The sequence below is a fragment of the Coffea eugenioides genome, chromosome 1, assembly GCF_003713205.1.
Source record: "Coffea eugenioides isolate CCC68of chromosome 1, Ceug_1.0, whole genome shotgun sequence".
NCBI classification, from domain to species: Eukaryota; Viridiplantae; Streptophyta; class Magnoliopsida; order Gentianales; family Rubiaceae; genus Coffea; species Coffea eugenioides.
In genome coordinates this window covers 37970714-37996688 of record NC_040035.1, presented here as the reverse complement: position 1 = coordinate 37996688, position 25975 = coordinate 37970714, and the positions used below count along the sequence as shown (strand labels likewise).

The following is a 25975-nucleotide window of genomic DNA, read 5'->3' as shown; positions in this document are numbered from 1 at the left end:
ACAACTGGATGGATATATAATATATGAGTAAATTTTGAATTTTAAATTTAAGTTCAGATTAGTTGTCATGCATCCAACAGTGATAGTATATACACTGTCACTGTATAAAAGATTAATCCAACTAAGAAATGCCTCCATGTCCCTAAGAACATAATTCATCATTGTTATAGCACTCTTTGAAATAGAGACAAAATTTTACTTTTATAGTAAAACCACAATTAATAGGTAAATAAAAAGAGAGAACCAACGAGTAATTGCTAGACTTTTTTGCTTGACAAACATAATAGTCACTTTTGTATGTTCCAACTCTCAATTTCATTTTTTTCCCTATATCATTGCCACCTTTTTCATAATTCTCTAGATTGACAATAAAATCAACAGTCTACACCTTATTAACTTGGTAACTTCAATTGGCTAACATTTGCAAAGAGTAAAACTATTAGAAAAAAAAAATAAAGGATCTAAAATTTTTATAGTAAGAAAGAGACAAGAAGACAAAAAATACAGATAAATTTTGGAGATGGTAAAAATTGATAGTGGTGTGGTTGGTAATAATGGAGCGCAATATTTGGTGAGAGGAAGAAGCGGTTGTAGGAGAAAAAGGTAGAAGAATATGGAAGGGGGGAGGGAGCAAGGAAGAGATGAAAATTAAAAAATTGATGGAGATTGTTTTTTGAAATTAGAAAATGACAAATAGAATAATAAGAAGTATTTTTTTATTTTAAATGTCCTTTTATGAATTAACTAATAAGTGGAGGACATTTTAGTCATTTGATTAGACCAAGGGAGGCCTATGTAATTATTGAAACCTTAGGGGAGCCGAGGGAAATTGTCAAAAACCTCAAGGGAGGTTACTGAAATTATCCCATGTTATAATTCATCACAAATAACTAACACAATTTTATTTTTCAAAAAGAAAATACAATTTTACAATAAGAATGTGATATTTAGTATTTTCACAAGGGCTCTACATGTCTACTTTAAAATCACATGATGTAATCTAAATCTTATTTTCAAAATTTCTGCGCTGATGGGAACACTATGTATACCTCATTTTAATGAAGACTAGGTAAATTAGAAAATATGAAGGGAACTACATGCACCACAGGGTGTACCATGCATTGCACTAATATCAATTATTCAATACCAACTATTAGTTACAAAGAATGAGAGACCATATTTACTTGATCCTGGATAATTAACACTAGTTGTCAATTATACGCTTCATAGTTTCCCCCTCATTGGACTAACCACCTGTTATGATGGTATTCCATAATTTCTCATATTTTTGTAAATGTATAGCGAAAAAGTGATGTTAGATTCACAAATTGTTAAAGTAAAAGAATGAAAACTTAATGAGTAAGATGCATGCATGTTAAGAATTTGAGGATTTTTCAGTAGGATTCAATTGTTTATTTAAATTGCATGACGTTCGAAACAGTTGAAGAGAGAGTCCAGAAGCAGCCACAGGCAGCTAGTCAAGGAGGCCAACATAAAGATATGGTTGAAAGCTCCCTAAATTGATCTGAAATCTAAGGGATAAACATGAGAGAAAGTGTTAATACGAACAGCAATGATACAGTACTGGTTTACAGATTTTTATGGAGATGAGACTCTACATTCTTGAAATATTCACAAGATTACCTTTTTCTTCATCTCCTAATTATGCATAATTTGTAAGTATGAAACCATAAATGGTAACTGGAATTCTTCGTGTTACAGCTATTCATTTACAAGAAAATGACATATAGTAATTCTTACCATTTTTCCTATCGTGAAAAGAAGCAAGAATCAAGAAGTTTCTTTGGCATATTTGGCATGTGATAGGCTGATAACCATGCCTCATGTTGTTGTTTTTGAGTGATATGGAAGTTAATGGAGCAGAATTCATTTTCTGTTTTTCGCAAGTTTTTATTTTGAGAACTATGCAATGAACCAAATCCTACAACAAACATTGAGAACCATGCAAAACCAGAATAAGTAAAAAAGTTAGAAAATCACTAGTTGTTGTCAAACAATCCTCCCTAAGAAAAGTGGTTACAATTACATCAACTTATAAGCCTGCAGGTTTCCAACAAGAGAGAGCATAGATGACTCTACCCTTCCAGCCCTGCAGCATCCAATCACTATCTTCATCCACCAGAAAATGTCTGTTGTAAGATGATTTCACTTTAGCCCTGACTTCTCTAATGATTTCTTTGTTCAAGGGCAGCTGCCTGAATCCAGCTCTCTGATTCCGAACCTGCCACTGCTTGTATGTTTCTGGCCTTTCAACTCTTTCAGTACCTTCACAAGCTATAACATTCATCACATCCCTTCCAATGACCTCTCTCTCGAACATTGACCTGTTTAGATCTTCGCGCGGTAGCGTGGCCTCAAACATATCAAACAGAGAAGAGAAGTGGTATAGAGCCTCTTTGAACCGTGTGAGGAAGAATGGTGCACTGTACATCCCATTAAGAACTCCATGGACAAAAATATCAGGGTTGATTTTTCTGATCAAGTTCATTACAGCGTCCCTCGGGCTGCTCGGTACTACGGTCTCATCAGGCACATTTCTTAGCCTGTACAAACAATTAACGACTAGTATTTCATCCTTGTCAATTACAAGATCCTCTGTAGTAATAGTATCCCATCTTTTTGCGATGGCATTGAACTCAAAAGGGACGCTAAATCTCTTGGCATAATTTTCTAGGCGACGTCCTGTCTCCTCTATTCTCTCTGCTGGCCGAAAACCTGGTTGTGGAAGATCAATCCCGGTGATTCTGAGCTTCGGTGGCCCTCCAGGCCTAAGGGAGATTCCCTGAATGAAACATGGCCATTGGAAACCATATAGTATACCAAAATCAATGATGTGAATCCTTGTTACTTTGCTTGTTAGTCTGCCAATAGACTTGTTAGCAAAAGCGTTAGACATTCTTTGGAATGGGCAAATTTCCATATAAGCCTGATAAGCTCTAAGAACATCTGCAGCTGGTGTTCTCTTAGCAGTCAATGCTGAATAGAGTGCTGCCCCCGTCCCTGCAATACGTGCCTCGAGAGCATTGGCAAAACAATGAGCCAATCTCTCAGTAGGATCGCCATAAGGAGAAGAGTGCTGCCTAATTTGCTTCAGCAATTCATTTGCAATCCAACTATCATAGCTTGCAGTCGCCTGTGCACATCTGGTTAGAAGGTCCCTTAGATCAACTACTTCCCTTATGCTGTCTTGCTTCTGACTTGCACGTGGCCTTCCTCTTTTGGCTGTTGTTGGTGGAACGTATTGCTGTTTCTTTCTTCCCTCAATCTCTGGACATTCTGTTCCACCTCTTGCTGGAGATTCACCATAAAAGTTGGGGTTTCTGGCAGGACAGAGCAGTGCATCATCATAATCCTCCATATTATCAATTTCATCCGTGTGACTTGCTAGCTGCTTGCTAGGACGCTCATCTTTGTCGTGATCACCACCTTCAGGATCACGTCTAGCGTTCTTCTTCTTGGACCGATCATTTGATGATTTCTCCCCAGCAGCAACTACAGTGCTATTCATTTCAGTAGAGGATTGTAGAGTCTGGGAAGGACTAAGACAAGGGTCCACTAGGCAATGAACACTAAGATCTGAACTTTCAGCAGGGGTGGTTAGCTGAAAATTCGACTGAAAGGTGTGATGAGAAACAACAGGATCATTCACATCATTAGGCCAGATTTCAGCAAAATTGTCTAGTGCGCTTGGAGAGCTGCCAAGGGAAGAAGGGTGGTTCTCATTTAGAACTTCATAGAAGGATTTCTCAGCAGATTGGAAAGCCAAGCAGTCCTGTAACATACAATGCTTATCCACCAAGTCCTCCTCGTCCATAAGCATCTGTTGCAGATACTTGAAGACCCCATCAAAGTAATCGCGTTCAACTGTACAATCCTCCAGTTCACATTGAGTTGCACTGATATCATCAGGGAGTGATGACAAATTTGAAGGGCCTGTGACATTGTTGAGCAGGTGATCAAGTTGGCAATCATTCACAAGATTTCCTTCAGACAGTGAATGCTGTGAATCAAAGTCAGGCTGTAGGAATTCATTCCCAAAATTGGAGTAACCATCAGCTCGAAAAAGGGTATCCATCAAGACACAATTAACACAAGAATTGAGTCAGAATTTTAAAACACAGAGATTTGAACTTTGAAAAACTTGTACTACTATTACTTTGTAAATACAAAAACTACAAGAAAGTCCTGGCACCAAATTTCTCAAGTGCACTTCTGACGGTTGAGAACAAACGGGATGGATTGTTAACTTTGGAAGGACACTAAACAAAGGGCGGAATACCAAACTGCCATGGGAGGAAATGATCAAAAGTACGAAGCTGCTGTAATATATTAGAGCATAAAGTCCTCTCTATATCTTCTTTAAAGATGCCATTCTTTGTATTTAGACCTCCTTGAATTCCTCTTAACTCTCTACCTTTTTGCTGGATTGTGCACCAACAGATACACATTTCTTAAACGTGGATAGTGCACCGAAATATTTTACACATTTCTTGTACATGGATAGTGCACCGAAAGATACTCCCTGAGAAATGGACTAAACAGGTGATAGATTACTTTAATCAATATCATCAGCAACTTCAATAATGCAAAAGCTTCTTTTTACCAGAATATTATTGTTTAAATGATTCTCCAATAATGCAAATCTTCCACCTAAAGCGGTTAAAACAGGCCTTAATATTAAAGTAAATTTTAACTTACCCCACTTATTAGTTACTAGTGACATAAGATGTTTTTGGGACGTGTGCTTATCTGTCTGATATAGAACCAGGAAGGAAGATTAGCCTCTTTCTGAGTTTGAAATCTTTCTGGTACTACTTATTTAAGCCTATTTTCTTTGAAACATAGGTGACTTGTATAAGATATTGATTGAACATAGAGACTGATCATTTTCGTAGCATGACCTCATAAATTAAGGACAAATGTCATGTGCAAGATTCGCTCCAAATGCGACAGAATGGACAGGAATAGATTTTCCCAAAAATTTGTATTCATCAAATCCCACAGATTCAACCCAAACCATTTGATTATCGAATACTGCATGACTTCTTATATGAATGTCAGCATGATACATTATCAAGTAACTTGACAATGACTCAATGTTGGTCATTGACAACGATACGCCACCAGGCATGCTTTGAAACAGTAGCAGCAGCCACCTCTTAATTATATGAATTGGTGTAACTAATACGTTTGTACAACCACGACAGCTAAACGAAGTGTCATCCTTAATTACATTGATTAAGCGGACCAAAAGTTTTCTAATTCTTACAGTTTCTTCAACTATTTACAAAGTAACTCAATTATGAGTGTCGCTTAAAAAAGGGTAGCAGGGCTATCCAAGGCCTAAGATAGTAGTGGTCTGATCTGAGTGGAATCAGCATCAGTGACGGATTGTGTTGTTGTCAAGATGGTTGATGCTTAAACTATCCAGTTAAAACACATGTAACCATGCTGAATGACATCTCTGAAATCTTACACTTGTACAATTATAGAACTGTTTATCATCAGCAATAACCGCTAGTACATGTTTTGCTCCAAGGAAGCAAGTAGTAGAAACTAGAAGGGATAATTTCATAAACCCCTCCTGAGGTTTCTAACAATTTCACCGAGCTCCCTTGAGATTTGAAAATTTTCACTTACCTCCCTTGATTTGATAGTTTTAGTAACAAAACCTTAAAATAATATTGATTTGGTCAAATTTTTAAGTGAATACCCAAACATACCCTTATGTAATGGGTTTTAATTTACTTTCCCTATATAATTATAAAATTATCTAGTATAATTATAATTATAAGGAAAATGTGCCAAATTTTTCATGTCCATAACTATTATTTGATAAACAACTATAATAATAATAATAATTTTATCGCTATGATGGGATACTTTTGATGGTATTTTATTATGGATTTAGATTTATAAGATAGAAAAGAAAATGTTGAAATAATTTATTTAGAATTTATTAATTTTTTGAGTAGAATGATTATAATAATTTAGTAATGGTTTTGAGTCATTTCTTTTTTATTTATTATTAATTTTAATACCAAAAAATAGAAAACAAAGATTAGCAAAAATATTTGATTGCATATAAAGTTAACTGATAAAAAAAATCACTAGTTCAGCATTTGGTTACAATAGAAACTAAAGGTAATAGTGATAATTTTACAGTTTTATTGGCAAAAAATTTAAAAAAATGAATAAGAAGGAAAAAGAATGAAAAATTAATTTTAAAAGTCATTTTAAATATAAACATACCAAACAAAGGAACTTCATTAAAATATTAAGGGTAGTATTATCATTTTAAATGACGAGGGAGGTATGTGTAATTTTTAAAACCTCAAGAGAGCTAAATGAAATTGTTAAAAACCTCAAGGGAGGTTTCTGCAATTATCCCAAACTAGAAAGCTATTGGAAAAAGCAGTTTGTAGGAACTCTTTCCTATTTCGCAGCCAGTACAATTATAATAGAAAGTTTATAGATAGAAGATGGTTAAACCAACAGCTATGATCGCACAGATCGATGGTCCATTTAAAGTAAGAAATTTTGGGAATACATGATAGACATCTTTTTGGCAATACATGATAGACTTCTTGTCATGCGCAAGAAAATTTATCATGCATTGGGAAAAGCAGTTAGTAAGAATTCTTTTCCATTTCGCGACCATTGCAGTTCTGGTAGAAACTTTGCAGATACAAGATGGTAAACAACATCTGTCGTCCCACGGATGGACCATAAAGAAGTAAGAAGTTTCTGCAAGACATGACAGACTTTTTGACTAGTGCAACATTATTCAAAGACACCAAGGAGTTTAGAAGAAAAGACACTTGCACTATTTCCCCCAAATCCTTGACTGGTTGAAAACAAGTTACTTTTTGCTCAGGTGCCAAAACTGTGTTGGAGTTCATTCCTCTGCAGAAACAAGAATAGCTTTTTTTTTGCTTTTTCCTTTTTTTTTGTGTCAGTCTTGAATAGGCTTCCAACAAGAGAGTGCATAAAAAACTCGCCCTTTCCAACCTTGTAGTATCCAGTGTCCATCTTCATCAACCAGAAAATCTTTGTGGTACTGCAATTTCACCTTGGCCCTAACTTCTCTTACAATATCCTGGTTCAGTGGGAGCTGACTAAACCCAGCCCTCTGATTCCTAACGTGCCATTGCTTGTATGTTTCGGGCCTTTCAATCCTTTGAGAACCTTCACATGCTATAACATTCATAGAGTCCCTTCCAAGGACTTCTTTCTCGAACAGCATTCTATCCTGATCACTTTGCGGTACGGTCTTCTCAAGCATATCAAACAGAGAAGAGAAATGATGTAGTGCCTCTCGAAAGCGCGTAACGAAAAATGGGACATTGTATGTTCCATTAGTGACTCCATGGACAAAAAAATCAGGATTTATTTTCTTGATCAAGTTCAGAACATCGTCCCTGGCTGTGCTGCCTTCTGCTGTCTCATCTGGAATATGTCTTAGCCTGTACAAGCAATTAACTACAATCGTTTCACCTTTGCCAATCTTCAGATCCTCCAGTTGGATGGTTTCCCACCTTTTTGCTATGGCATGATATTCAAAAGGGACATTGAATTTCTTGCAGTAATATGCAAGCCTACGCCCAGTCTCCTCAACTCTTTCTGTTGGTTGAAAACCTGGTTGGGGAAGGTCTATTCCTGTAATGCGAAGTTTTGGAGGTCCACCTGGTCTGAGTGAGAGACCCTGAATTAAGCAGGGCCATTGAAACCCATAGGCGATACCAAAATCAATTATGTGAATACATCTTGCTCCTTTAGTTAGTCTCCCAATTGACTTGTCAGCAAAGATGTTTGACATTCTCTTGAAAGGGCACGCCAAAATGTATGCTTGATAAGCTTTGAGTATATCTCCAGCAGACACTTTCCTACTAGTGAAGGATGTATATAATGTTGTTCCCATACCAGATATACGTGCCTCAAGGGCATTAGCAAAGTAATGTGCCAATCTTCCAGTAGCATCACCACAAGGAGATGAATGCTCCCTAATCCGGTTGAGCAATTCTTGGGCGGTCTTGTTATCATAATCTGCTACAGCTTGTGCAGACTGAGTTAGGAGGCTACTTAAATCAACTAGTTCCCTTATATAAATTTTCTTCTCACCAGCTCTCGGCCTCCCTCGTTTCGACTCTGGCTTTATCCCAACCTTCTGATAGTTCCACCCTTTACTTTCTGGTGTTGGATCATCAGAGTCACAAGTTGAAGAATCATCATAAAAACCAGGATTCCTCTTAGGGCAAAGTAGCGCCTTATCATACATCTCCTCAGCTGCTTCATTTTCAGGCATTCCTGCCTCATTATGACTTGCAAATAGCTTGCTGCTCCTCCCTTCTCCATGTTCACTATCTTCTCTGTCATGATTTCTCCTTCTCCTTGAACCATTATCAAAATCGTCCCTCTTTTTCTCTTCTTTGTTAGCCACCACATTGAAATCCGCTCCTTTACATTCAAGACAAAGATGGGAGACAGTTAATGTTTGAAAAAATGTGATTCATTGTACCCTGCTGTCCACTTGAATTTCGTATACAAACCGGATTTTACTAGTGCCAGATGAATCTAAATCCTGACTTATACTAGTTCAAATGTCACCTAAACAACTAACATCCTTATTAGAAAGTGATTTGATGGTAAAAAAATAACATACTGACAACTTCACAGGAATAAAGCTCAAATTTACTTCGATCAGGAATCAAAGAGGCTCAAATCTTGGTCCAAAAACCAGAAACCCTCGTAGTGCTGGCATACAAGTCCTAAGTGGACTGTTTAAGCCTGAATTTTGTAAACTGCCACAATTTTCTTGAAGAAGAAATTTAAAGATTTATAGGAAGAAATTCAAAGTGCTTAACTGTGTAGGAGAGTAAGTGTACTCGCGCTCAATTCAGTTTCATTACACTCGTACCTGTAAGGGCATCATGGAAGGATTTCTCAGCAGCTTGTAAAGCCAAAAGATCTTGATACATGCAAGGCCTCTGCTCCAAATCTTCCTCCATCAGCATTTGATTCAGGTACTTGAATACCCCATCAAAGTGGTCAACTGGCAATGAACTGTCCCCTTCAGGCTGAGCTGCTGCATTAACAGGAAAACTTGATCCAATTGAAGGGCTGTGGCCAGCAACATCAAAATTGCATGTACTACCCATTCCACATTCGAAAGCAAGATTTTTCTCCAAAGAGGCTGAAATTGACTGACAATTATACTTAAATTCCATCAGACAATTCCTTTGCATGACCTCTAAAAGTCCTACAAGATTGGATATGTGAAATAGAAACAGCCCAATAAATTTGTTGTTGGCAGCTTCAAGAAAGTCTAGAATTCTTAAATGGGTTCACATTAAAAACGCCAAGAACTAACCTCAGACATGTTAAAAGTGTCAAATCATGAAAAATTGTTGGTGACAATTAATATACATAACCTTAAAAGTCCTGGAAGATTGGAACTTTCTTTACATGTGAAATAGAAACAGGCCAGCAAATATGTTGTTGGCAGCTTCAAGAAAGTCTAGAATTCTTGAAATGGGTTCATACTAAAACCCCCAAGAATTAATCTCAGGCATCTTATAATATGAAATCATGAAACATCTGCTGGTCGGCTGATTGACAATCGCAAATGCTTGCTAGAAGCATTAATAAAGCTTAAAAACAGAAGATGCACGAGTGGACATGAGTGATAAAGATAGTATGGCACCAAAGTCATTGATGGTGTGAGAAACGCTCCGCGGGGACTGGAAAAAGTAGGCAAGCCAAAGAAGTTGGAGACTGAAACCAGCAGTACCGAAAAAAACAGAGCACAGTTCTTTATCTAGTACAGGAATGATACGACTTTTTGGGAAGCCAATAGGCTGACCGCCGGCCAATAGTGTAGTGTAGGAAGTTATATAAAAAACAAAAAACAATAGGCGGCCAGATTTTCCACTTTTTTAGGGACCCGGAGGACCAACTTTGCTTGAAAAGACAAACATTATGGTGTATTTGGATAAGATTTATTTGATAAAAAATTATTTGTTCGAATCATAAATATATTTTTTAATATAATTTTTTTTAATGTAGATTAAAAGTTTTAAATTTAAAATTTTGGCTTATATTTTTTTTTATTAATTTTTTATTTTTTAAATTATTTTTATCTCATATACAGCGCATTATAAAAAATATTATAATATTTTAAATAATCTCCAACCAAACGCACAAGGATTCGTGCATGCATGATTGCTATGATTGCTAAGAAAAAGCATTATTCAAATTCAGTGGTTGATGGATGTTGTCAAACTTCAGTGATATCACTTTTGCAAATATTTGATAAAAAAAAAAATTAGTTTTAGACGTTTGTGCTATTAGGTTGCTAAGAGGCTACTTTTATTTATGTATTTTCCTTTTTTAGTTTGTGTATGACTTAAAAAAAGGGAGTTTTTTTTACAGCACTTGGAGAGATGATTTTTGGGAATTTTTTTTTGAACTTAGGATAAGCTAGGATTCATGTACTCTACAAAATAAGATAGAGTACTCAAAAAAGTTTTTCACCCAAAATAACCTCCAGTTTAAATTTTAGAGCCAAATTTTGCCTCAAAAGAAGAAATTTTAGAGGCAACTTAGTTGAAGAAAGTATAGCGAACCCTATTACATTCAAAAAGCTGGTTTTGTTAGCACATTCTTATATATATATATATATATATATATATATATATATATTTCATTTCTATATGTTGAGAAATGATTTCTGAATTTCTAAAGTCACAACTTAAAGGTTTTCTTGGTTCTAAAACGCCTAAAACAACTTAGTCAAATATTAGATGCTATCTCATTCAATTTTCGTTTGGGCCAACTTTATTTTAGGCAAATTACACATACCCATCTGAGGATTCAAAAATTGTGAGCTTACCCTTTTTAATGTTTCAAAATATTCACATAACTCTTTTTTAATTTTCCATAAAGTGAAAACTTGATAGAAAGCAATCTCAGTAATGTCGTTAGTTAAAGTACTAATATTGTCTTTACTCAAGCACTAAATCAAACAACAGTCTAACTACCTTGCATAAAACCATAGGAAAATTGTGTAAATCGCCGCAAAAATTACGCAGGCATAATAAAGTGGATATTTATGTAAAGTATAGGGGAATTAAGTGGACGTTATGATTCTATCACATGTAGTTTTGGAGCATGTTTGGTTCAATTGTGGTAACTTTTGGTGCTTTCCGTTTATTTTTCATTTTATATAAAACCATAGAAAGGTTATGTGGATATTTTGAAACCTTAGAAAAATTATGTGATAATATGAAAAATTGCAGGGAGGTTATAAAAAAGAAATGAAGTGTAAGCAAGACCCAATGAGCAAAAGTGGAAAGTTAAAGAAAAATAATAACACACAAAGCTAATGGAGAAACTAAATTTCCATGCATATGAAGAAATCACAAAATATTATACCTTCTTGAAAATAGCATGAATGAATTATTTGTTGGTCTGGTTTGATGTCTTGCTTTCGTAGTAAGTGCACAATGAGTTGAACAAAATAGTTATTGAAAGAAGACTAAACATCAAATATACCATCACAATTTTGACTTCTAAGAGTATATAGTACCTGACGATTTCATTAATGGCATCATCATATTTGCATCTTCTGGATCCGATTTAGAAAACAGGTCTAGAGAATTGTGTAAAATAAACAGTGTGATAGAGGTTCGTGAATGAGTGAAATAAAGGGTAAAAAATCTCAGCGGCTACTAAATTATTGGTCAGATCATATTTTGGCCATCAAACTATTTTTCGTCAGTAATTGGCCACTAAACAACTTAATCAGTAAACTCGTGACCATTTAGTCGATAATTACTCTTAATCTGTAAAATTAGCAGTTAATCTGTGAAATAGGGTCGCGTAATTGTTAGACAAAATTACCCCGCACTTTGCCACGTGTACAGCTAATTTCACAGATTAAGAGCAATTATCGACTAAATGGTCACGGATTTACTGATTAAGTTATTTAGTGGCCAATTACTGATGAAAAATAATTTAATGGCCAAAACATGATCTGACCAATAGTTTAGTGGCCGCTGAGGTTTTTTGCCCATGAAATAAATAATGTAAAGGTCCCTATGTTAATTAATAGCTTAAATTTCAGATAGAAAGAAAAGTTATCTTATGTAGAGTTTGACATTTTATTTGGCCCAATCATACCATACCAACATCAGCAAAGATTCACAATGTTTTGTATATGATGAGACTTTACAATGTACTAGGCTTGGTGTCCCGAGGTTCCGCGGGATGTCCATTATTGATTATCTTGGGGTAATATAAGATTTATTTACTAACATAGACTTAGAGTATTTTGTATGATAATAGAATTGGAATAGTAGATAGAAGAGTGATATATTGGATTGATTTATTTATAAATAGATATAGTAAAATTGATGTGATTTGTATTGTGTTTTTTAAAATTAATATGATCTGAAAATTTGATAGGTAATATTGGTTTCAAAAAATTTTGTTTTTTGATTTTAATTTAGTGATAAGTAAATATTATTTAAATTAATGGAATATATATTATTTTTTAAAGTTGATAGAATGAAAAATTAGGTGGAGAATTACATTAAGAGTGTTATAATTTATTGTACTTTGGGCATTGGTAGTTTATGTATTTTAGGATGATGATATTTTCATAATTTGGATAGCTAGGATGAGAGTGTGCATTGTTGCAGTGGAAAAGTCTATGGAAATGATATAAAAGAATGAGAAGTTTGTTAATAATTAAATGGATAATAGATAATTTTTTTTGGCAAATTTTGATATAGTTTTGGTATTGTGTGATGAGATAAATTAATAATTTGGAATAATTTGATATTATAGCTTGGTAAAATATGTGTTTATTAATTAAGTAGGTTTTTTTTTATAAGTAAAGATGATATTGATTTAGTAGTTATGAATGAATGTGACTGAAATAGATGGAAGTTGTATTTTTTTTAATTAATAGAATCTGAATAAGTAAAGAATAATATTAATTTTGAGAGCTAGGAGATTTTATATTAATAGTTTATTGATAAATGGATATTATTGAAAGTAAGGTGATGCGTATAAATTTTTTTTATAAGAAATAGAAATGATTGCACATGAAAATTATAGAGCTTAATCACTGTAATTTGCAGTAGAATTTTTAAATATTTATTGTTTGATGTTTATGTGACTTATTTTAGGTTACTCAAAGTTGTAGTGAATTTTGTATTAATATATAGATATAGGTATACAATATATTTTGTAATATGTATGTGTATATATATATATATGCGTGTGTACGTGTTTAGTATTTTATTTTACGTGATATAGTGGTTTAATTTTTTTAGTGTTTATATTTTTTGTGGTTTTGTTTGTTTTTTATATTTTTATTATTTATTTATTTATATGTGTGTATATATATATATGTCTATTCAATATTTTATTTGAGCTTTTATGATTGTTTAATATTGTTTTAGCGTGTCTATCTTTTCTAGTTTTGTTTGTTTGTTATATTTGTGGCATTCCTATTTGTCTTGTTATTCATGTGTCAACATGATTTTTTTTTTGAGTTGCATCATGTATATTTTTGTCTATATATATATATATATATATATATATATATAGGGGTGTGGTTTTAAGTATTTGTATGTAAATTTCTAGTAGTTTGGTTATATTTATTATAGTTTTAGAGAAAAATTTGTCTTTTTTATTTTGGTTTTAAGTGGTATATTTTCTAATTTTTTAATTTTTGAAATATTATCGAAGTAACATTTTTTAAATTTACAAAAAAATATCCTATATTTTAAAAAACAATTAGTCGTATTAATGCAAGCTAATATGAAGCGCACAATTGATTTATACTTATAATCAATATTTCTGTAGATATATATATTTTGCAAAAAAATGAATATATATATATATATATATATATATATAAAAGGGCACACAATTAATTATCACCTTGTATTGACCACATTTATGTTATGTTGCTCAATCTTAAAATGCAAAACCTTTAAATTAATAATTCAGTAGTTAACAAATATTATGGAAGTTACATTTTTTAAATAGAGGGAAATTCTCCTATATTTTTAAAAACCATTGATCGTATTAATGGAAGCTAATCAAAGTGGCACAATTGATTTATATTTATTAGATACACACAAAATTTCTGTTGATATATATATTTTCTAGAAAATCATTATTTTTGTCAACATATATATTTTGGAGAAAATGAATATATATATATATATATATATATAAAAGGCACACAAATAGGATGCAAGAATATATATAGATTTGTATAGCCCAAAAAATTCGCGTCTGCATTCAGGAATGTAAGGTAGCGGCTGCACAACTACAAGAAACAAAAGTAAAGAAACAATAATTAAGAGAGAATATCATCGAAGCAACATCTTTGAAATAGAGGGAAACTATCCTATATTTTTTAAAGCAAGCATCTAATTAATCGTCATTTTTATAGAGAATAAAAGTGATGTCCTAAAGAAATACTGTCAAATTAACATTTTTGAAATAGAGGAAAATTATCCTACATTTTTCAAAACAGGCATGTAATTAATCATCAGTTTTATAGAGAAGCATCCATTTTTATTCATTTATAACAAGTATCTAATTAACTATCACTTTGTATTCACTACATCTATGTTACATCACTCAATCTTAAAATGTAAAAGCTTTAAGCTAATAATTAAATAATTAACAAATATTGTTGAAGTAACATTTTTATATCAATGTAAGCAAATACAAAGTGACACAATTGATTTATATTTATTAGACACAGGAAATTTTCGTCCATATATTTATTTTGTTGAGAAAATAAATATTTTTATAGACACAAAATTTTCGTCCATATATTTATCTTGTCGAGAAAATCAATATTTTTATTGATATATAAATTTTGCAAAAAATTAATATATATAGAAATGGACACAACTAATATATCTAGATTTGAATAGCCAAAAAAATTTGCGCGTTCATCAGGGAATTGAAGGTAGCAACTGCGGGCCTAAAAAACAAAAGCAAAGAAACAATAATAAAGAGATATGACATGCTAAAGACCGCAAAGTGCAAATTTGAGATATTAATTACAAAGAAACCAGGACAAAAGGGCATAATCAGAATATAAGCTGATAAAATCCAAAATGAGGACAGCAGCAGCGGACAATCAACTCCACAGCTGGCTCAAAAGACACAAAAGTCCAAAATCAGCCACACAATTGCATTGAAACCAGGACAATTAACTGTAGATGGAGCTTTGCAGCTTTATGTGCTTTAAGAAAGATAAGATAACACTTATTATATGTTAATACAAAGCGGTATAGTTGATTTAGATTTATTAGATATGCATAGAATTTTTGTTCATTTATATATATTACATGCACATAGGTTTTTCATTGATTTGCATGTTAATACAAAGTAGTACTATTGATTTATATTGATTAGATACACATAGAATTTTCATTGATTTGTATATATCACATTGATTGATCTATAAGGAAAATTTAAATTATGATTATTTGATATGAATAACACTTATTATACGTTAATATGAAGCGGTACAATCGATTTATATTTATTAGATACGCATAGAAATTTGTTCATTTGTATATATTACATACACATAGGATTTTCATTGATTTGTATGTTAATACAAAGTAGTACAATTGATTTATATTGATTAGATACACAGAACTTTCATTGATTTGTATATAGTAGATACACATAAAATTTTCACTTATTTGTATATTTTTAAAAAATTTTAGAAAATCAATATTTTGGTCAATATACACATTTTGGAGAGAGCAAATAAATATAAAAGGGTACGGAAAATTATAAACATAAAAACGCATACAAAGAAAGTGACTGAAGATAGCAACAGCGGCAGTCAAAGATACAAGAAACAAAAGGACAAAATTGACTGCAAAATTACAAAGAAACCAGGACAAGGGCACAATCGGAAAAAGGGAACAAAAGCAGAAATGAGGAAAAGCGCACCAGGAACCAAAGCCGCTGCATGGAGCCTTCCAAAAGACCAAAAAGGACGAAATGAGCCGCAAAATCACAGCAAAACCGGTACAATCAACTGTAGATGAAGCTTCCGCGCTTTATGTAGTTTTATGTAGTTTAGATAGATATAAGCTCACTTCCTCAAAGGCCAAGAATCTTCTTTCTAAGGCAACATGAATTTCTATTATATTGCATCGAGTTCTTGACTGTGAATTCTTCAAAGGAGAGAAGATTTGAAGTAATAGGTTGGCCCGATGGTCAGGAAAGAAAACTTTTAAAGTTTTATCGTCCTTGGTTTTACAATTCAACTTGTATACCTAGTAATTAGGGGTAAAAATGATATGAAAAGGGGCGGAAAGGTTGAAAATTTTAACCCAAAAAAAGAAGTACTTTAATGTGTTTTAGGCTTCGGGCAAACAGGAAACAAAGAGTTACCACAAAAAGAACAATCAATTGGAAAGAAGAGTGCAAATATAGTAATATACCATTACAAGCTGATTAACAATTCTCACGTTAGAGAAGAAAATATACAATTTGAAGAGAATTCAATGAATTAAATCATGTCGGCTTGCCCCTCTGACCGGGAAGCCTGTGAATTCCAAATAGTCAACAATGAAGGCTCTAAATTTCCTTTTTGTTACTATGTGCTTAAATTTGCAGTCACAAGCTACAGTTTGATGATAGCTTGACCGAGAAAGCCACCACCGCCCTTTTGGATTGGAGGTTTTATATAGTAAGGATGTGGAATATGTGAAATAAAAAGAAAAAATTGTTCAAAACATCATTTATATTTTGTCAAATAAATTTTTTTTGTCTCTCACTTTTAGAATGTTAATTTATGTTTCTTGCAAATTTAAATTAACTTACACTGAAGTCTCTACCTAAGTTTTCGACCATTTTTTCACCCTAAAATCACCATTGTCCCACATGCAGTTATTTTTTATATATAAAAAGGTCAGATCCGACTTTTTAATGGAAAGAATGAATATAGATTAGGTCAAATTGCACTTTTAAGAAGAAAAAATACATATGACTACTCTTTTAGAGACAAAAGCGAATATAGATTACGTCATTTGTTTAACTATAAATAAAATATAACTTTTTTGTTCCTAAAGAAATGATCATATGTGAGTCACACAATTGATTCAAAGTAAAAAATGGTCAAAAATTAGGTTAGGATTAAATTTGGTTGACTTGATTTTGTAAGTGACGTAAATCTATTATTTTAAAAATGAAGGATGAAAAAAATCATTTAGTAAAATGTGAGAAACGTCTTGAACAATTCTTTCAAATAAAATAACAGTTAGAGGATAAGTCAAGGGAAATTTTCAATAAAAATTTTCTGATCAACTTGCAATTCAAACGAGATCCTTGTGTTTCAACATTCTGTGGCGGCACATTCAAGGAAAGTAGTCTGTTGGTGGTAGCTCATGAATCAAATGAAAACGATTACATTTCTCTATCTGGAATTCAAGAAAGGACGCTTATGGCCGATTTAGACGAGTTTGCAGCAATCCATCGACAGATTCATCAACAAAATTTTGCTCATCTGTTTAAACATTAGCATTTTTTGTTTGAAGAAAGAAAGGAATCAGAAGGGCAACCATTAATGTTAGAAATGAATACTTCTCTACTTAGTAACGCGAATATTAACACCACAAACGTGAATTAATTACAATTAACTGAGAGACTTTTGGTAGTTGCAAGTATCTGATGATTGAATGCGTGAGTTTAACAGTTAACACACTTGACTAAGGACTAAGGGTACGTTTGATAAAATTGAAATCTGAAAACTGAAATCTGAAGTCTGAATCCATTAACTTATTGATTTGTTAAGTATTAAATCAAATATATTTGAATATATATCACTTATTTTTGGAAGCAAATTTTACTTAAAAAAATTAATGTCATTTAATTAATTCAGATGTTTAATTTTTTGGTATTAAATACGTTTGAACATATTAAGATCTGAATCTATTAAATTAAGTGCTAAATTGAATTATCAAACGAGGCTTAAGTCACTCTAAGCAAATATTGAATTACAATATAGAGTAAAAAAGATTAGAGTAAAAAATATAAGGTTCAAGTTATAATTAGAGTTGTAGTTTACATGGATTTATTTATTCATGTTTGAATGGTTAAGTAAAATAATATGAATTTCAAACCTAAGACTTTCAAATTGAGCATAAAGTAAAATGCAAAAGGCTTCATTATGACATTTTAGGTTTATCAGCTCAGAAGCAAATTAGTTTGATAGGAAAGTTGGCCTCGTGATAGTTGTGGCAGGAAGCGAATAAATCAAGTTCAAAGGAGCTACTCACGTGCTTATTTGATTAAAATTCAAGTTCAAACTCATGTTAATGGCATTCAAATTGAATTCAAGCAACTCAACACACAGACATATATATAAAATTGACACGGCAAGTAGTCAATAACTTAGTGCGGGAGGAAGGGTTCGAACCTTGCCTCCCACAAAATTTGTCACAATATGTGACGGTTTTCATTGATCAGTTTCGATGGAGTTTCTACTCACATCGAGTCCCCTCCCCCTCCTCCTAGAATAGGCTAGTTTAGGTTATAGAAATTCTATCGTATCGAAAAAAAAAAAAAAAGTCAATAACTTAGACAAAAAAAAATGTTGTATCGAAGTCTCAATAATGTAGAACTAAATAAAATGTCAACATCGTACTTTTGAATTGAATAAAGGAACAAAATTTATTTTTGTCGAGTGCACAAGTTGTAAAAAGCAAAAAAATGATAAATGAAAAACCTTTTTGCATTCTTCTTGAAGTTGTATGGTTGACAATAGGACTAATGTTAAAAAGGAAGATTTCATTTTTAAATCTCAATATTTGAACCAAATTGACCACTGACATTTTAGCCAAAATAAATATAGTCTCTAAAACATTCGATTATGGCAAAATTGGTCCTTAACTCTTTGATAGCACAATATTTCTTACCATATATTTAGTTGATGGGAAGAAAAAAAATCAAAGAACTACCACAATTAGGAGAATTACTATTTTCTGGAATAAGCTTTTTTTTTTAAAAAAAAAAAGTGATCAAGTATGACACGATATAATGCCTCAAAAATCACAATATACAACAAGGAACCTTTTTTTTTTTTAAGTTTTATTGAGGGCCACAGGCCCATTACAAAGGAAAGAATCTATGAAATGCAACTCCACTAACATCTTGGCCCAAGAGCTCCCTAAAAGTCTGTGGACAATTCCTGAAACTAGTTAAACCATGTGCTAAACTCCTCCACATTTTCACCACATGGTCCACATTATCCAGCAAACTTGTGCATGATATACAAAGTCGACGGTATTGGCCCAGTGAGACTGTTATTGCCCAAGTCCAAATGAATTAGATATTCCAAATTTACCAGTGACCTAGGAATGCTTCCATTCCAGTGAAGTTGCTGCTGCTCAGAGTGAAATATTTCATGGATGGGTAATTCATCCAATAGTCAGAAATTTCTCTTGATAGAGAATTCTCTCTGAGATCCAGATAATTAAGATTCTGTCTTTCATTCTTCACCTCACACAAAAAGTGAGAAATATCTCCAGAAAACAAAGTGTTGGAAAGGTCTAAATATGTCAGAGAATGAGAAATTAATTATGGTAGTAATCTATTTGACTATAGTGTATATATAATCCTCTAAAGTAAATGTTATATACACTGATAGTGTATATACTTAAGAGTTGAATTTTAAATTCAAAATTTGCATAATTATTATTCATCAAACGTCAACGTATGCTGACGATGTATATACTGTCAGTGTAAAAAAGATTAATTTAAATCTTTAACAATTTCAGAGATATTTGAACTCTTACTATGAATTTGATTGTGAAAAAGGTCCACGTAGTTTATTGATGAGCTAAACAACCAAGGGAAATAGTATCTGAAATTCTTGTGGAGGACAAGTTCAACAACAAGATTTTTTTGAGACTAAAGCCATGTAGGAAATTGAGAACCTGGCTTCCAAGAACCCAAATCAAGTATCATAAATTGGGGACGGGAAATCCAACTTACACTTACTTTTAAGGTCAAGGAGTTTCAGGATGCTATAAAGTCCCTTAGACTAGTCTAGTTATCTAGGTGATTCTCACTCACGATACCTTCCATCAAGTTATTGAAAAACTTGTTTGGATTGCTATTTTAGAGTTTTTGTAGAAAAATGTATTGTAGCGATATGATGTATGTGAAGTAAAAAATAATTAAAAAATATGTTTACGAAAATATAGAATTTTTCGGAGAAAAATGCCTTTCCAAACAAAAACCTTTTCATGTTTGGAAAGTTGTCCTTGTTTTCAGATGTATCCAATTACTCCCAGGATAACAGTTTTCCTAGATTTGATAGAATTGAACCAGACAGAACATTGCCTCGGAGTTCTAGCACCTCTAGACCTGTGCGGCAGCATAACCACTTGGACGTACTAAGACTATTATGACTTTTTTCCAAGCCCAAAGACTTTTGATATTTTGACAAATCTAAATCCTGCTGCTAAGATTTAACGAAACCCCAACCCCCCCCGAGATAAGGTTGATGTCTTTTTTCCAAGCCCAAAGGACTTTTGATATTTTGACAAACCTAAATCCCGTGAGAACCCACAAAAGCCGACAACTTTGAGGGTCTCACAGGAGACTTATCTACTCTACCCCAAACCCCCCAAACGCCGATGTGGGATATCAACCTCCACTAAGACTATTATGACTTAGCCTAGGGACTTTTAGTTTGGTACAGTTGCCAACAGTGCTTGGAATTGGACCATTCAAGTGATTACTAGTTGTATCAAGTGTAATCAAGTCTTCAACGTGAATAGTTCAGTTGGTAAAGAGGAGCTGAGAATGTTAAAGATAGATGAAGATACCGAAGGCTGGAAATGTTGGCAATTTTACCTGGGATATAACCTTGAAAGTCATTGTCGCTAAGAACAAGTGAAACAAGGGAAGTTAAAGTGGATAATAGGCTTGGAAGAAAGGTAGAGAAGTCGTCATCGGATAGATCCAAAGATGCAAGGGAACTCCAATTCCAAATTCCATCCAAGCGGCCTTCGAATTGGTTGTTCCCAAGGTTGAAAGAAATGAGATTATTAAGACAACTAATCCCTTCTGGTAACGAGCCATTCAAACCGTTCTCAGAAAGATCCAAGTGATGGAGAGAAGTCAAGTTCCAATGACCTCTGATCCATGGAAATTCAAACGAATTCCCACGTAAATCAAGAGAAACAAGTGTAGTAAGACCAAAAATCCATCTAGGAATGAAGTGTCCAAAACCATTTCCAGAAACATTTAGGATAGTAAGAGAAGAAAAGTTGGCGTGGACGAGTTGAGAAATTTGAACAAGGTGGCAATAGGACAAGGATTACTTTACCAAAGAAGGGATCATACTAGTCTAGCCAATTAGATGCTGCACTAAGGTCCACATGAGTCATATCTAGGTGCTTTAGATTATAAAGACCTACCAACCATTGCAAGTTATCAGCTTGGAGATCAGACGTATAGCCTTCTATGCTGAAAGTGCATAAACTTGATAGGTTAGGTTTCCAATCTGATTAGGTTTCCAATCTGATAGGGAACCATTCCTTGAAATCCAGCTCCAAGTAAATCTAGATACCTTAGACTTTTGAAAGACCCTAAAAAACTTGGAATTGGAATTTCGCTGAAATCATTTTGACTTAGATCAAGTTAATGCAAATGAGTCAAATTTCGTAAAGAATAATTGATTTTACCACTAAATGCTGATTTAGGATCACCCCCATCACGACCGTGCTCAAACTCAGAGAAAAACTCAGCATCAATGAGATCATCAACTATAGGGGCAGAATTTTGAAGGTGAAGTTGAATCACATAGCCACTTTTTTTGCTACAATTAACTCCTTCCCATTGGCAGCAATCAACATTGTCGATCCAAGACAAGAGTCGACAGGAAGGATCTTTCAAGTCTTTCTTGAAGTCCATACGAGCTTGTTTCTCACTTGGAAAGCAAGTCTCACTTGTGTTGGCAAAACAATAGCTCAAATTTGATAGAGGATTATTTGCCAAAATTTATTTGCTTACATCATCATTACAATTTCCAACACATCTTTTTATCTTTCTAATTACCTTTTTATCTCACATACATCACATCACAAAAAGTGATACAATAAAAATATCTCAAATAATTTATAATACAAACAGAGCCAATATTTGGTTTGCATCATAAACACATTTTTCAATTCATTTTTTTTATATTTTCAATTACCTTTTTATCTCACATATATCACATCAGAAAAAGTGTTATAGTAATTATTTCAAATAATATGCTATCCAAACACGCTCAAAGTAAACTTGTGGTGATGAGTAAGAACACAAAGAAAGGCTTGATCCACCCATGATCGTGTGAAATTTTGGAAGAAATACACTGCACATCAACAATGTTGCAATGGAGGATATATAAGGCGGGCAGTGCCCTTCAAATTTTTGAAGCCTCAGAAAGACTTTGACTTGTCTACCAACGTGAGGCTTGGAAGGCATAAACCACTTTCCCAGTGGAGAATTTTGACACGGTATAATGTCTCAAGAATCACATTATGCAACAAGCATGGAGAAGTTTTAAGAGTGTACTAGGGTGCTACACATTAACAATTCCTTCTCTGCAGCAACCAAACTGATAATCGACCCAGGACAAGAATCAAGGATCTTTTAAGTTTAGCTTGAAATGTATATGAGCATTTTTTTTTTCTTTTTCCTTTTTCACCAGAAAGAAAAGTGCATCAAATATCTATGCTCATCAGCATCAAATTGCTCCACAAATCTCTTGTATAGGGCTGCTAGAGATTCAAACTGCTCGTAAGCAGGCTCGTTCGTGAATTCGAGTTGAGCACGAGTCTTAGAGAAGGAGTCTCAAGTGCTTCATGAGCTTATTCGAGTAATTAGGCTTTTTTAATTTCAAATAATATATATGTGAAATTACATTTATTGGTATGAAAATTGTAAAATTTATCACTAAAAAATCGAACTCGAGTTCAAGTAGCTCATAACTATTTTCGAGCTCATTCGAGTTGAACTCGAGCTCATATACTACTTGTTCGAGTCGAGATCAAACTTTAAAATCTTTACTAGATCGAGTTCGAGTTTGAAACCGTCAATGATCAAGTTCGAATTCGAGCATGTACTACTCCAATTTGATTCGGCTTGAATGCACACCGACTTTTATATGTTTTCTAAACTCCTTTATATGGAATGGAATAAACTTAACGCCAAGCCGAACATCAACATCAATGACTAGAAACTTTTTTTTTTTCAGATGGATGGAGGGCCTTAGCCCGTAATAGAGGAACAAATCAAGAAAATGAAACGTCACTTACATCTTGGCCCAGGAGCTTCCCAAGTATGAGAGCAATTCCTGAAACTACTTAAACCATGATCTAAACTCCTTCCCATTTTTCCCATATGATCTGTACACCTATGAAGCAAGCTTGTGCATGTTTTAAAAAGTCGAAGGCATCGGACTAGTGAGGCTGTTATTGCCCAAGTCCAAATGATACAGATCTTCTAAATTTTCCAGTTACCTTGGAATGTTTCTAATGAAGTTATACCCAAAAACCCAAAAAAAAAATTTTGTTATTGCTGTCCAAACTCACGTATCTTATATTTGGATAATTCATCCAACAATCAGGAATTTCTGATAGAGAATTTTCCTAAGATCCAGATATTTAAGAACTTGTCTCTCATTTTTCACTTCGCAAAAAAAAGTAAGAGATACCTCTTAAAAACAAATATGACAGTGATTGAGAAATTAATCGTGGTAGTGAGCCATTGAATCTGTTTGATCAAAGTGTATACATAAGTCTTTTAACAATTTCAAATATATTTGAACTCTTATCAAGAATTTGATTGTGAGAAAGAGCCACGATTCCTGTAGAGAAGAAGTTTAACATCTAAAGTCGTTTTGTGACTAAAGCTATGTAGGAAATTCAGAACCCAACTTCCAGAAAGCCAATCCAAGTTCTTTAGATTGGGTGACTAGAGCCATGTAGGGAATTGAGCATCCAACTTCCAGGAAGCCAATTCAAGTTCTTTAGATTGGGCACGAGGCATCCAACTTACACTTACTTTTAAGGTCAAGGAGTTTCCAGACGCATCAAAATACCTTAACCTGTTAGATTATCAAGTAGGCTCTCACTCACAATGTCTTCCATTAAATTATCGAAGATATAAAGGACTTCAAGTTTGGAACGCTGCCCAAGACTTTCATGAAAAGGTTCAGGAAGCATCTTTTCAAATATGAGTTTTTCTAATGGGTACCCTATGAATACTCTCATTAACATACCTATGTTCTCCACAACTTACCATGCATATACACGCACTAACAATTACTACTTTTTTTGTATTTATGCACTTTTTCTAATTAATTCCCTTATATTTATACAATTTTCCTAATTAATTGTATATTTCTAAAAATCTAGCACCTGAAATACATTTTAACGATAGAGCACCCGTCAGACATATCATTCAGATATATCCAATAACACCGAGGATGGTAATTTTCCTAAATTTGATGGAACTGAACTAGATTGAGCTTTGCCTATGAGTCCTAATCCGTTTATTTTAACCATTTAAACACTAAGGTTGAAGTGCTATCTACATCACCACTCGAGTTCTTTTCTTTTCTTTTCTTTTGTCATTCACATCAAAAATAGATTGGACAGAAACTAAACAGGGGAGAGCACACAAAACCCCATCATCACAAGTTGTCCCAGTACTTGGTAGATAACACAGTATGATATGAAGGTCAACCAGATTCCCTAAGATTGTAACAATTCACCCTCACAAAAGGAAAAAAAATTGTAACATTTCTGGAGTTGGCTGGCCACTTTGGCTTCTCTACTGAAAAAAAAAGGGAAAATAGAAAGCCAACAAAGTTTTTTTTTTTTTTTTTTTTTTTTTTGTTATTAACATCTTTCTGGTATCTGGAAAATGACAACAGCCATCATGAGAGGGACCCCAAGAATAATTGCTCACAATGAGTAGACACAACTCACGGGTGGTTTAAAATATTGTGAGAGTACCTATGACTAGTCACAACTTGAAAAAAAAAAGAAAAGAAAAGAAAGTGATTAGTTTAATTTATGTCAAAAGTGATTTCCTGTAAATTATTTTTGGGAATTAAAAGTTTGTCAAATAAAAAATGTTCTATAGTAAATTTTGTTACATCAGATTTAGTAGGTGCATTAGGTTGACTATTAGATGCTACTATGCTGATTAGTTAAGTTTAAACTTGAATGAAACATAAAGAAAAGTTGTTGTCTTGTCGAGTTAGTTTGGCATTCATATTTCCACAGTATTTTAACTTGCAAGTTTGGCCCACTAATCAATTAACTTGAACTTCTGGTTCTAGATTCGGAGCACCAAATGAGTCAAAAGAGAAGTTCTAATTAATTCTTTGAGTACCCTTTGCTTTTTGGATTACAAAATTGTTCCTCCATTTTTTTCCTGTATGGAATTTTGTGTTCATCCCAAGTAAATATTGAAAACAAATAAATGAAATTTTAGAGCATGTTTGGATTGCATGACTTTACGAGATTTTGGAGAAAAATTACTGTAGCACTTTTTTGTAGGTAAAAAGGTGATGATGTATGTGAGATAAAAATGGTGGTTGAAAATTTTGAGAAGGAATATTCTCACGATAACTTAAAAAAAAAATTCTGCAAAAAAATGCAATTCAAATAAGGTCTTACTTTTTACTTAGTAGAAAAGATTACTATTTGAATTATGATTTTTTTTTTTACTTCCCACATTTCTTCACATCCTTTCTATCCTTCAACTGGTAGGCTCAAGAACTATTTGAATTATAGCTTAACTACAAGTAGCTTGATATTTTCCTTGTTTTTTTGTATGTCAATTTCAAATCAAGAATTGCCGTCAAACGAACAACAATCACAAACAA

The 25975-nt window shown here is 33.3% G+C and overlaps 2 protein-coding genes across 2 annotated transcripts; both read right to left on the bottom strand.

Annotated features, from left to right (window-relative positions):
• Positions 1–2041: 2041 nt before the first annotated feature.
• Positions 2042–4096, bottom strand: LOC113771917 (scarecrow-like protein 30). Its single transcript, XM_027316469.1, has one exon. It carries the CDS (start codon positions 4094–4096, stop codon positions 2054–2056), a length of 2043 nt encoding a protein of 680 aa, XP_027172270.1. The 3' UTR covers positions 2042–2053.
• A 2454-nt stretch (positions 4097–6550) lies between these two features.
• Positions 6551–9378, bottom strand: LOC113781735 (scarecrow-like protein 14). Its single transcript, XM_027327722.1, has 2 exons — positions 8939–9378; positions 6551–8478 (listed from the first exon to the last, which is right to left on the bottom strand). Exons 1-2 carry the CDS (start codon positions 9264–9266, stop codon positions 6977–6979), a joined length of 1830 nt encoding a protein of 609 aa, XP_027183523.1. The 5' UTR covers positions 9267–9378; the 3' UTR covers positions 6551–6976.
• Between the last annotated feature and the right edge of the window lie 16597 nt (positions 9379–25975).

Coding starts and splice junctions, on each gene's coding strand:
- LOC113771917 (XM_027316469.1), bottom strand. CDS start 4,096: ATGGATACCCTTTTTCGAGCTGATGGTTACTCCAATTTTGGGAATGAA.
- LOC113781735 (XM_027327722.1), bottom strand. CDS start 9,266: ATGCAAAGGAATTGTCTGATGGAATTTAAGTATAATTGTCAGTCAATT. Junction 8,479..8,938: donor CTTCCATGATGCCCTTACAG/GTACGAGTGTAA, acceptor TTGAATGTAAAG/GAGCGGATTTCAATGTGGTG.